The sequence below is a fragment of the Chanodichthys erythropterus genome, chromosome 18 (assembly GCF_024489055.1).
Source record: "Chanodichthys erythropterus isolate Z2021 chromosome 18, ASM2448905v1, whole genome shotgun sequence".
Taxonomy (NCBI): domain Eukaryota; kingdom Metazoa; phylum Chordata; class Actinopteri; order Cypriniformes; family Xenocyprididae; genus Chanodichthys; species Chanodichthys erythropterus.
Window position 1 is genome coordinate 37,853,080 of NC_090238.1, and position 13,528 is coordinate 37,866,607.

General features: G+C 31.7%; 1 protein-coding gene across 1 annotated transcript; it reads left to right on the forward strand.

Moving 5' to 3' along the window:
* Positions 1-311: 311 nt before the first annotated feature.
* zfyve19 (zinc finger, FYVE domain containing 19) lies at positions 312-11,678 on the forward strand. Its single transcript, XM_067367598.1, has 11 exons — positions 312-480; positions 559-680; positions 756-809; positions 880-1,043; positions 3,638-3,780; positions 4,363-4,468; positions 4,680-4,892; positions 5,322-5,398; positions 7,977-8,078; positions 8,993-9,162; positions 10,940-11,678. The coding sequence occupies exons 1-11, from the start codon at positions 427-429 to the stop codon at positions 11,019-11,021; spliced, it is 1,287 nt and encodes a 428-aa protein (XP_067223699.1). The 5' UTR covers positions 312-426; the 3' UTR covers positions 11,022-11,678.
* The last annotated feature ends 1,850 nt before the right edge of the window (positions 11,679-13,528 follow it).

The window sequence follows — 13,528 nt, forward strand, 5'->3', positions numbered from 1 at the left end:
ATTTTATTTTTTTTAAATCCGTAGTTTTGTACAGTATAAACGACAGTTTGAGAGCCCTAAGCAAGCTACAGTGCAGCGTGGCTATCATGTTGCATGCTGGGAAATGAGTACATTTCAAAATTAGATTTTTTATTATTCTATTCATAATTAATTTTAAGGTCATTTTAGGTCATTTTTAAAAAAAAATTAAAAAGTCTCTACACTATTCTGCTTGTATTGATTTTTTAAATCACCATAATTCTCATCGCCGCAAGCGAGAAAAACTACATTTCCCATCACACCCCAGTTCTCACAGCGTTTCCTGTATTTACGTTCTCTGATTCAACAGAATGCAGCTGAAATCGCCTCATACAACACAGTGAATTAAATTATTATAATCTTAAACATTTAAAGTCATGTTTTTGCGATTCCCCGAAGAATCTCAATATGGATAATCGCTGTTACTGCTGTGCATCAAAGTTCACTCTCTTCAGAAAAGAGGTCAGCGGCTATAAATACCGATTATTTCATTTAAATACCTTAATAGAAAGTGTTTGACGCGGGTTTGTGTTTTTGCAGTTGGGTTGTAAAAGCTGTGGTCATTCTTTCTGCTCTGGGTGTCTGACATTCAGTGCTGTAGTGCCAAAATATGGAAACAGCCAGCAGAAAGTGTGCAAACAGTGTTATGGAAACTTAACAAGGTCTGGAAGCCAAACACAGGTTACAGTGTTATAGTATATTCACCGATGCACAACTGACAGGCCTTTTTTGTACAGTTCAGGCAACCAGAATGATGCTGGCAGATGGTCTCCACCTGAAAACTACAAAAAGTAAGAATCTTTAACTGAGTATCAGATGTAAAAATGCCACAGGGATAACACAAATCTGTGTGCCTTACAGGCGGGTTGCTGCTCTTGAAGCCAAACAAGCTCAGCAGAATCAGCCGTCCAGACCTGGAGGTGGAAAGAACGATGCTGTGAGTCGGATTTCAACCCGAGGACTCAGTAAAGAGGACCTGGTCATCGCAGAACGACTGAACAAGCTGAAAGAGGAAACCAAGCCGAGTAAGATCTGGCAAAATCTGCTTGATTGTTTTGTCGTAAAATGTAATCTATATTATCGGCCTGCTTCAATCTGCTAAACACACTAGAAGGATTAAAGATGCTATAAACATTAACATTAATGATGAACCAATATGGAAATTTTGGCCGATAACCGATAATTCTTTATATTTGAAAGCCGATAATCGGTATTAGTGATCGACCGATATTGATTTCTTTTTTAGAACCGATACCGATAATTTGTGTGTTTATGTGCCCGATAACCAATATTTATTTACTGTTATACTTCTGTTTTTGACATGATTACAACACCACTGAACTGAACAGAGCATTTTATTTATAACAATCACTCCCTCCTTACATTGAAACCAAATCTTATTTATACACCAATAAATTTTGTTAATTTTTAATCTTCATATTACAAAAATAATTTTATTTATAAAAAGCATCAGCAGCAACACTAATGTTAACAATAAGCAAAATAAATGTAGAATATGTTTTTTTAAATTAAGAAAATAAATTAAAGACAGGAGTCATATCAACTTTGCAGAAATGTAATACTTCATTTTAAACTATAGTTTTAGTAGATTTATAAACTGTTTAATAAGCTAAACTGAAGAATAATTCACTGGATTATGTGAAATAACTGAATAATATTCTCTGGAATATTGGAATATAACAAACAAAACATTGTTTTTATTGCATTTCTCAACTGGTATGTTATATCAGAATTAATAATAATTTTTTTGTGGTTCTAGATTATGAAATATCTGCTGACAAAGTGCTGTTTATCTATGCATTTACACAGAACTATACACAAACTCAAAGCAATTCTCAAAACACCCACAAGATGGCAGCGTTTATCGGTAAATCCGATATTACAAAACCGATATCTGATTATGGTAAAATGCTTCAATATCGGGGAAAATATCGGTAAATCAATATATAGGTTGATCTCTAATCTATATTATTGGCCACCTCTAATCTGCTAAACGCACTAGAAGGAATAAAGATGCTATAAACATTAACATTAGTGATGCACCGATATGAACATTTTGGCTGATAACCGATAATTCTTTATATTTGAAAGCCGATAATCGGAACATTGAAAACCAGAGCGCATCTAAAGTGTCTCAGCTGAAAGAAACAATCCATTATTAATTGTATTATCGATACCGATATGGTGGCCGATATATCAGTCATCCCTAATAAACCTCATGATTTTCTATAAAGCTGCTTTGAAACAACGTGTATCACTTATTAGATTGCATTTAAGAAACGAGAAGTATTGATGATGTTTTTGGGTGAAATATTCCTTAAAGATTCAGTAATTGTTCAATGTTGAATATTCATAAATAAAAGGTGTTTTCAAAACAGAGTAAGAGTGTAAATAAGTGAATACAAATTAGAATAAATTGAATTAAAATACAATTGATTCACATAAATTAACAAATAAATAATGCATCTAACAGTGAGTTAAAAATATATCATAATAAAACTTAATCAAAACTAAATGTTTTCCATATAATATTAATATATATTAATGTCAGACTTTATAGACTTATATATATATATATATATATATATATATATATATATATATATATATATATATATATATATATATATATTTTATTTAGCTGCCAAGGAAACATTTCTAATTTTCAATTAGCTCAAATTGATGTACTAAAATATCTAAAAATAAAAATAAAAACTAAAAATGAATGAAAACAATCTATTTTTATTATTAAAAAATAATAAAAATGACAAAAACATGCAACAAAAGCTAACACGCAGCTAAAAGTTCAAAATATTAATAAAATATATAGTATCTCAGTGATACTAAAATAACATTAGTAATAAATATATTCAACTAATAATAATAATAATAATAATAATAATAAAATAATAATACATTTAGTTTGTATAATAACATGGATGGATGCAGGGGTTTTTAATAGTGTAACAAATTTAAATAATAATAATAATTAAATTAAATGACGAATAATGTGATTTAAAATAAATAAGATTGAAATAAATTTAAAAAATATTAAAATAAACACATAATACATCTTAGAGTATTATGGGGAGAAAAAAATTTAATGTAACCTAGTAGTAACTAAATATTTTATATCTTAGATTATAGATTATAAAGATTATAATTTTCACAATATAAATTAGGTATTTCTACAAGAATCTAAAGAAATGCCTTTTTAATTTTAGGATGAGGATGATAATATTTTCGTGTCATTTTATCTACTATTTAATATACTTTTTATTAATATTTGAATGTTTTTAATTGTATTATATTTTATTTTTTCTGTTTTCATTTTAATTTAATTTTTTTAAAATAATTTTGTTTTGTTTTTGTCATTTTTACTAGTAACTAGTTGTTTTTAAAACATGTTTATAGCTTTTATCAATATTCAATTCAGTTTTAGTTTTTTTAGTATCAAGTGGGATTTTTTAGGATCAATAAATAAATACTGATACAAAAAAAAAACATGAAATGTCATTATTATTTATGTCACAACATTATTCTGTATAGCTCCTCTTTCTCAAAACAAAAACACTGATATTTCTCTCTGTCCAAACAGAGTCCATCCCCTCAGAGAAGGATCTGGAGTCTCGTCTCGCGGCCTTAAAAGCACCGATTCAGCCTGTTCCTTCAGATAAAGACATGGAGGAGCGTCTGGCTGCCTTACAGGGAAGACCTGCGCCCTCTCAAGCCCCACGGCCTGTAACTACAACATCAACTTTCACTTCAACTGCCTCTATTATGCTTTCTCGGATATGACCTTTTATAGAGCTGTTTGTGAATGTAAAATCTCTGCAAAGATAAATGGAGTTATTGTCTCCCAAAAGAAAGAAGCGATTATGAACTGCCTGAACCTATGTAGGGTTTGTAACTAATTTGCATAATGCCCACCCATTGGCTAACAGCGAACAGTGTCTGCTTTGCCCCGCCCTCATTCACTGTAGTTGTGATTTCTGATTCGAGAAGACGCTGTTTTCTGTCATCGTTACTGTTCGTATCACAGTGAACCAAGAGCTGAGATTCAGATATGATAATGAGTGTTTGGTTTCTGACACGTGCTGTAAGCGGTCGACCAATCAGAGCAGAGCAGCTCTCAGAAAGGCGGGGTTTAGAGAGACCAAATCCTTGATCGAAGCTTTTCAGACACTGTGAGGAAAGAGCTGATGCTGCAATGAATATTATGAGAAAATTAAAGTGTTTTATGACCTTGGATGAATGTAATCTATTATAGGAGACTTTAAAATAGCAAGAACGTGCTTTTAAGTGTGTGTTTAATGTGTGCAGGTTCATCAGCCGCCCGACGGCAGGACTCAGACAGAACAGGCCAATGATTTGCTCACCCAAATGTCAGAGGAAGTTGCTATTGATAACCAGAATCCATCTTCAGAGGGTAGTTTTATGACTCTAATTGCATAATATATTTTCAGTTATGAAGTTTAATATCCTAATATGGCTTGTATGGGAAATAATGCATGTTGCTTTGTTGGTTTTAGGACACTAAATAAAAGATTAAGCGCTCAGTTTTACAGTCTATGAAGCAATTTTGATTTTACCATGGTTACGCTGATTTAATTTTCTTTTTCTCATTTGTGTAAATACAGACGAACCATTAAACGATCTCAATAAACAAGAGGGAGGGGGCGTGAATGAGAACGTGGATGACGGCGAGCTGTCAGTCAAACAGCTGGAGGCGGAGCAGAGCCGTGTGATGGAGGAGGCCATGCAGGAGCTGAAGAGAGACAAACACAACCAGGAGCAGATGCGCGAGATGGCCAAGAGACTGGCGGTGCTGCAGGGACACGACCCCGAACAAGGTGCGTCTCATACTCTTAAAGGGACAGTACACCCAAAAATGAACATTCATTTACTCTCCCTCAAGTTGTTCCAAATCTGTTTCTTTCTTCAGCTGAACACAGAAGAAGATATTTTGTGGGTAACCAAATAGTTGATGGTCCTCATAGTAGGAAAGAAATACTGAGGAAGAGCTGAAATACTGATAGAATTTTCATTTTTGGGTGCACTGTCCCTTTAAATACGTGTTAATGTGAAGGATTAATTAGTGCATTCTACAAAATATTGTCATCGCAACTTTCTTTGACGTTCCTTTTCTGATGAAGAATAACGGGAGACCACTTTTCACAATCCAATCGAGTCTGTCTTAGATAACTGAAATTAAATGTATTGCAGAAGACGCTTTAAATAGATCCATAAAAGATAACGATGTTGTTGATGTGTTTGTTCAGTCAGACTGTCAGATTTCCAGCAGCCTGACAGTGATGAGGAGACAGAAGAAGAGGCCATCAGCAGGGTGATGAAGAAGGTCTGTGACGTTTATTAAACACCTACAAAGAACCTTTGTCTGTGGATCCATCTAGGCTGTGTCTGAAATCGCCCTCTGTACCCTCATTCACTAGTATTCCCTACATTACTCCACTGATATAGTGAATTCAGAGTGCAGGAAAGGCTGCCGTTTTGCATACTTTGTGGTTGCTGTTTAATAATCATATGAAAACTGGCAGCTCCAGTTGTGCACTCGTTACTGTGGTGCATTATGGGATTGGATGAGTGCACTGTGGTTTCGGACACCACTTCTAATGGCTGTCCCCTCAAATAGTGCCCTATCTAAGGGTATAGGGGGCGATTTTGGACACAGACCTAGATGCCACTAAAGACAATGTTTTTTAGGTCATTGCTGAAATAAAAACCTAATACCCGTTTAGACACACTAAACTGAATTATTTTTCGTGATCCTAACAACCTTTTGATCTTGAACAGTACTTTGTTTGCATAAGAATATATACACAAAGAAGCTCAAATATGAGTTTTTCATTAGTTTCAGCTGTTTTCATCACTGCATCATTCACACACTTATCTCAGAGTTTCACGACTTTACTGTTATTCTTATAATTAAAGGCACAATATGTACAATTTTTGGATTAAAGTATCCAAAAAAACACTAGAACAGTGTTTTTATATATAAATATATATATATATCGTCTAGTATATATATATATATATATATATATTAGTCCAGTCCAAAAGTTTGGAACCACTAAGATTTTTAATGTTTTTAAAAGAAGTTTCGTCTGCTCACCAAGGCTACATTTATTTAATTAAAAATACAGTAAAAACAGTAATATTGTGAAATATTATTACAATTTAAAATAACTGTTTTCTATTTGAATATATTTGACAAAGTAATTTATTCCTGTGATGCAAAGCTGAATTTTCAGCATCATTACTCCAGTCTTCAGTGTCACATGATCCTTCAGAAATCATTCTAATATGATGATCTGCTGCTCAAGAAACATTTAATGTGTTCAGTTGTACAAAATATTTGTGTACAATATTTTTTTTTCAGGATTATTTGATGAATAGAAGTTCAAAAGAACAGTGTTTATCTGAAATCTAATCTTTTGTAACATTATAAATGTCTTTACTGCCACTTTTGATTGATTTAATGCATCCTTGCTGAATAAAAGTATTCATTTCTTTTATTTCTTTTCAAAAAAATAAAAATAAAAATTCTTCCTGACCCCAAACTTTTGAACGGTAGTATATAATGCTACAGAAGCTTTGTATTTCAGATAAATGCTGTTCTTTTGAACTTTCTATTCATCAAGGAATCCTGAAAAAAAAGTACACAACTCTTTTCAACATTGAAAATAATCAGAAATGTTTCTTGAGCAGCAGATCATCATATTAGAATGATTTCTGAAGGATCATGTGACACTGAAGACTGGAGTAATGATGCTGAAAATTCAGCTTTGATCACAGGATATAAATTACTTTGTACAATATATTCAAATAGAAAACAGTTATTTTAAATTGTAATAATTTATGCTATGCCTTTGTTTTGAATCGGTGTCCTCTTGTGGTGAAAAATTACATATTGTGCCTTTAATTTATAGATGAAAAATTAGGATCTGAAGTTAAATGACCTTTTTCAACCTTATTAATCTTTGAAGTAATTACATCTTAATTACATCTTTAAAAAAAGGAAAGTTTTGTATGTCCATGTGGGCAAATTTGTATCTTTACGATCCTAGTTGCTTTTTTAAAAAGTTGTTTTTCTGGTAAGAATAAAACAGAATAAAATCATTTTCATTATAATTTTATAATTATAATATTTGTCATTTTAATATTCTGTGGAAAATGATACAGAATTGGTAGATGTGTGTAAACATTTGATAGATAGTGTACAGCCTTAAAGGGTTAGTTCACCCAAAAATGTAAATAATGTCATTTATTACTCACCCTCATGCTGTTCCACACCCGTAAGACCTTCATTCATCTTCAGAACACAAATTAAGATATTTTTGATGAAATCCGATGGCTCAGTGAGGCCTGAGCAATGACATTTCCTCTCTCAAGATCCATTAATGTACTAAAAACATATTTAAATCAGTTCATGTGAGTACAGTGGTTCAATATTAATATTATAAAGCTATGAGAATATTTTTGGTGCGCCAAAAAAACAAAATAACGACTTATTTAGTGATGGGCGATTTCAAAACACTGCTTCAGGAAGCTTCGGAGCGTTATGAATCAGAGTATCGAATCATGATTCGGATCGCGTGTCAAACTGCTAAAATCACGTGACTTTGGCGCTCCAAACCGCTGATTCGACACAAAAGATTAAACCTAAAAATTAAACCTAATTTTTATTATAATATAATAAAAGCACATAATGAAATTGCTAAAAATGTTACTAAATTTAACGTAAAATAAAAATTAAAATAAAAGCTAATTCAAAATATTAATAAAACTACTGTGGCACTTCCTATAATGACCAGCAGAGTCCGCTGTTCAGACAGATCCATCAGAGCTCAATCTGAAGAGTGTGTGTGTGTGTGTGTGTGTGTGTGTGTGTGTGTGTGTGTGTGTGTGTGTGTCAGTTATCAGAGGAGGCGGCTCTAGATGAGGCCAGCGGCTACAACATCCCACCAGAGCTCAGCGGCCCGATGAACAGAGAGAAGGACACGTCCGGCAGGAAACCGGTACAATCCCTGCACACTTTTAACACACGGAGTTACATTTAACCCTCGGGATTGTTCATTCAGGGGTCACACTTGTATTGTTTGTGATCAAAACAGACCAGAGACCATCATTTTTATTTTATAGAAAGAATCTACTATATTTCACAGTAATGTTTTTTTCTTTAACATTTTGTATTTCATGTTACTAAACAATACTCACATCTAAATTATGATTAAAAAATATTTTATACTATTTTCCTTTCTATTTTAATGCAGTATTTAAGTTAAAAATGCAGCAAAACTTTAAAGTGCCCCTATTATTGTATTTTTAAGGTTCTTAATGTTGTTTTGGAGTCTCCTACAACAGATTTACAGGCATCTAAACTCAAAAAACACTTTATTATTCTCATAATATCCACTGCAGCATCAGCTCTTTTCGATCAAAGATTCGGTCTCTTTAAACCCCACCTTTCTATGAGCTGCTCTGCTCTGATTGGTTCCAGTCTGTTATGATTGATCGACACCTTACAGAGGGCGGGGGCAAAGCAGACGCTGTTCGCCGGCAGCCAATGGGCTGGCATTATGCACTAAAAACTCCATTTATCTTTGATCTTTGAAACTTTATATTCACAAACAGCTTTATTACACACTACATGATGGGTAATATCCCAAAAAAAGCTTTCAAATCAAAAGATTTCATCTATACAAAATTCATCAATTACAGAGCAAAAGTATTTAATATCCATTGAATGGAGGCAGATTAGTGCCACCTGTTGGAAAAACACAAATAAAATCATCTATGTAACCACTAGATATAATTTATTTCCTCACATATCAAGTGTTACAAAAGTGTTACACTTTGATGAAATAGATGGGTTTTGTGTCTGTATAATCAGCGTTTGTCTGATGTGCGTCATGTGTTCATTTGTGTCCAGCGGTCTAAATCAACGCTGCCGGCTGCCGCCTCACAGATCCAGCGCTGTAATGATGAAGACAGCGATGAGGAGGATGATGAAGAGCTGCCGTGGTGCTGCATGTGTAATCGAGACGCCACCATCCGCTGCCACACGTGTGAGCGTGACCTGTACTGCTCCCGCTGCTTCAGGTGCGTTCACGCTGTATTAAATATAATAATTAATGTGGTATTTCACCTTCTTTACTCACTAAAGTTATGGAAGGCCATTTCTGCCACATGAGAAAATAATTCATGCTGTGGTAATTGATAATTATGAGTTAAAAAAATCTAAATTATGAAATGCTCAGTCATAATTATCATTTAACGTCAAAATTATGAGATAAAAAATTATGCTTATGACATGAAATTATGAAATACTAAGTCATAATAATGGGAATATGAGATAAAAAGTCAAAATTAGGACCTGAAGTCATATTTGTGACATACTAAGTCGTAATTATGAGATAAAAAGCCATAATTTTGAAATCAAACATCAAAATTAGAGGCATAAAGAGGCATAATTATGAAATAAAAAGTTGAAATCATAACCTAAAAGTCATAATTATAACAGGACAAAAAGGCATAATTAACAAGTCAAAATTCTGACATACAAAATCATAATTATGAAATAAAAAGCCATAATTATGAAATCAAAAGTCATAATTATGACTTTTGTTATGATTTTGACTTAGTATTAGACAAAATTATGAGAAGTTGAAATCATAACCTAAAAACTAATAATTATAACAAGTCAAAAAGTCATAATTAATAAGTCATAAATATGACATAAAAAGTCAAAATGATGACCAAAAAAGTCATAAACTTGTCAATAATTTAGAATCTTATAATTTCGACTTTATGACAAAATTATTTTTATGACATAATTATGATTTACCAAAGCATGATTATTTTCTTTTATTACATACACAGTCATAATTATTGGATAGAAAGTCAAAATTCTGACCTAAAAGTGGAGGTCATAATTATTAGTATCTCACAATTTTGTTTTTTTTTATGACACAAATGTTTTGGCATGATTATTATTTACCAAAGCATGATTTTTTTTTTTTAAATGACTTTTTGACTTATGTTATAACTGTGACTTTTTAGGTCATATTTTTGACTTTTGATTTCATAATTATGGCTTTATTATCTTATCATTTAAACTTTTTATGACATAATTATGATTTACCAAAGTCAAAATGATGACCTAAAAAGTCACAATTATAACATAAATCAAAAACTCATAATTATGACTTAAAATCTTATCATTTTAACTTTTTATGACATAAATGATTTTACAACATTATGGTTTACCAAAGCTTGTTTTTTCCTCTTTATGACATACCAGTCATAATTATTGGATAGAAAGTCAAAATTGTGACATACAGAGTCATAACCATGAGATAAAAAAGCATAAATATGACATAAAAGTGAAAGTTATGACTTTTTTTATTATTATGGCTTAGTATCTCACAATTTTGACTTTTTACAACATATTTTTGACACAATTATTATTTACTAAAGCATGGTTTTTTATGACATACTGTCATAGTTATAACACAAAAAGTCTAAATTATGACATACTAAGAAATTTTGTGATAAAACAGCATAATTATGAAATCAAAATGAATTTCAAAATCAAATGAAATAGTCGAAATGATGACCTAAAAAGTCCTAATTATAACTATGATTTTGAATCTTATCATTTCAACTTTATATGTCATAATTAGGTTTATGATTTATAATTATGATTTACCAAAGCAGGATTTGTTTTTCTTTATGACACAGCGGTCTTAATTATTGTTTACAGAGTTGAACTCTGAATCTTGACACATTGAATCATTCACTGGGATTTTTCCATGAGATCTGCTGCATATTGACACACTGATCCTGCAATATTAATCTGTGTCATATTCTGCCACAGGGAAGGCCACGACAAATACGACAGGAAAGAGCATCGCACTTCCACATACACGGCTCCTAAGAAAGGCAAGAAGAAAACATGAACCTCAGTGTGCAGCAGCATATATAGATATAGATATTAGGTGATTAACATATTAAACTCCTCATGCTTTTGACCTCTCGATAGCCAGCAGAAGATAATAATGTTGCTGAAACATGTTAAGGACAACACAAAGCAGCCTTAGACTCACGATTGTTAATATTATGTCATTGTGAACTCCAGTAAAACACTTGAACTGACAGCAGGTCACGTGATGGAGAACCAGTCATGTGTTTTATCATTTCAGCTGCTTCTTCTGATCTGTACGGCTGTATTCTGGGCGTTGGTGTTTATGTCAGTTGTAAAGCGCGTCGCTCTCATTCATTTACACACTCGAGAAAGATGAAGAACAGCTTGTCTGTGTCGGTTAGACCAGCTCTGTACATCATCTTCCCTGCGCTGGCATTTCCATGTCGTCATGAATAATGAAACGGACAGTATTGAGAGCAAGCAGACGCCGTGGGGCCGTCACACAAACACAGACATATGACAGGAAGTGGAGTGCATTAGTGTTTGAGAGCGATACTGACGTTCTCTAGAGACATTGAAGACGCTACAGGATTTGTTCTTGCTGTGTTGTTGTTGTTGTTGTTATTGGCTGTTTTGTGCTTTATATTTTTCTCAGATTCACTGGCACTGGCTCAGATCAATAAAAACTAACTGGAGAAAAGTGGCTTTTGAGTGAGATGTGTATTATACACACACACACACACACACACGGGTTTATCAGCACGTCAGCTGGTTTCAAGTGTTGTCACTTTATGACCTCATTAACATATTGTGTGTGTGTGTGTGTGTGTGTGTGTGTGTGTGTGTGTGTGTGTGTGTGTGTGTGTGTGTGTGTGTGTGTGTGTGTGTGTGTGTGTGTGTGTGTACACAATAGACCAGTGTTTGTCTTTCAGCCCACATACATTCCGTACGCACTTCACACACCAACAACATAGTTATGAACTAAAACGCTTTTAGTCATGGTTTCTACTTTACTATTTTTTCACTGTTATTATTTATTTATTTATTTTGTATTTTATTTTTACTTTATTTGAACCTATTTTACTTATATTTTATTTTTTAACTTAATTGTTTTTTCTTCTATTAATTATCTCTTTTATCTTATTTTGCTTTTATTTTATAATTTGATTTTACTTTTATTATTTTATTACTTTTTATAACTTTATTTTATCTCATTTATATTTTATTTTTTACTTTTTTATTATTTTATTTTGCTTTTGTGATTTTATTTTACTTTAATTTTATTTATATTCTTTTACTATTTTATCTTATTTATATTCTATTTTGTTTTACTTTTATTTTATGTTACTATTATATTTTGCTTTATTCTGTGATTTTATTTTACTTTTATGATTGTATTATTTTTATCTTTAATTGTTTTGCTTTTCCTTTATTGTATATTATTTTTTATTTTATTTTACTTTTATGTTATTTGGTTTTATTTAATTATACTTTTATTTTATATTACTTTTGTTTTATACAGAAGAGGATTAGGGCCAAGCAATAATAAAAAAAATAAAACCATCTCGAGATTAAAGTTGTTAAATTTCGAGAAAAAACTTGTTAAATTTTGAGAAAAAAGTCGAAATAAAATGTTGAGAATAAAGTCATTAAATTACAAGAAAAAAAGTTGTTAAATTACGAGAACAAGTTCGTTAAATTTCGAGAAAAAAGTCGTTAAATTTCAAGAAAAAAGTTGAGATAAAATGTTGAGAAAAAAGTCATTAAATTACGAGAAAAAAGTTGTTAAATTACAAGAATAAATTCGTTAAATTATGAGAAAAATGTCGTTAAATTTCGAGAAAAAAGTCGAGATAAAATGTTGAGAAAAAAGTCATCAAATTACGAGAAAAAAGTTGTTAAATTACAAGAATAAATTCGTTAATTTAATGACTTTATTCTCAACATTTTATTTAGACTTTTTTCTCGAAATTTAACAACTTTAATCTCGAGATGGTTTTATTTTTTTATTATTGCTTGTCCCTAATCCTCTTCCGTAGTTTTATTATGTTATTTGATCTTATTGTTTTATTTTATTATGTAATATTTTAGCTTAATTGTTTTGCTTTTATTTTATTACTTTAATTTTATTATTTTATTTGATTATTTTATATTACGTTTCTTTTCTTTTGTTTTATTTTATGATTTTGCTTCTATTTTATTAATTTATATTACTTTTCTGTTGTTTTATTATTTTATCTTATTTTATTTTACTTTTCTTTATTGTTTTATTTGACCTTGTTTCTATTTGATTTGATTTTATACAGAGCATTACACTTGTATTTAACGGCATTGGGCAGTTCTGAATGTGTGGAAGAACATGATCTCTGGTTTAACAGCACAGTTGTTCCTCCTCCTTAGGCAACAGCGGAGGTCAATGACTAAACCGAGAAACGCCACCATAATAGTTAACATTCAACAAGCATCTTTACTTTTATTACCACTCCATGTACTTTTGCTTTCTGCAGCGTCACTGTTTACTGCTCTGTTGTTTGCGGGTGT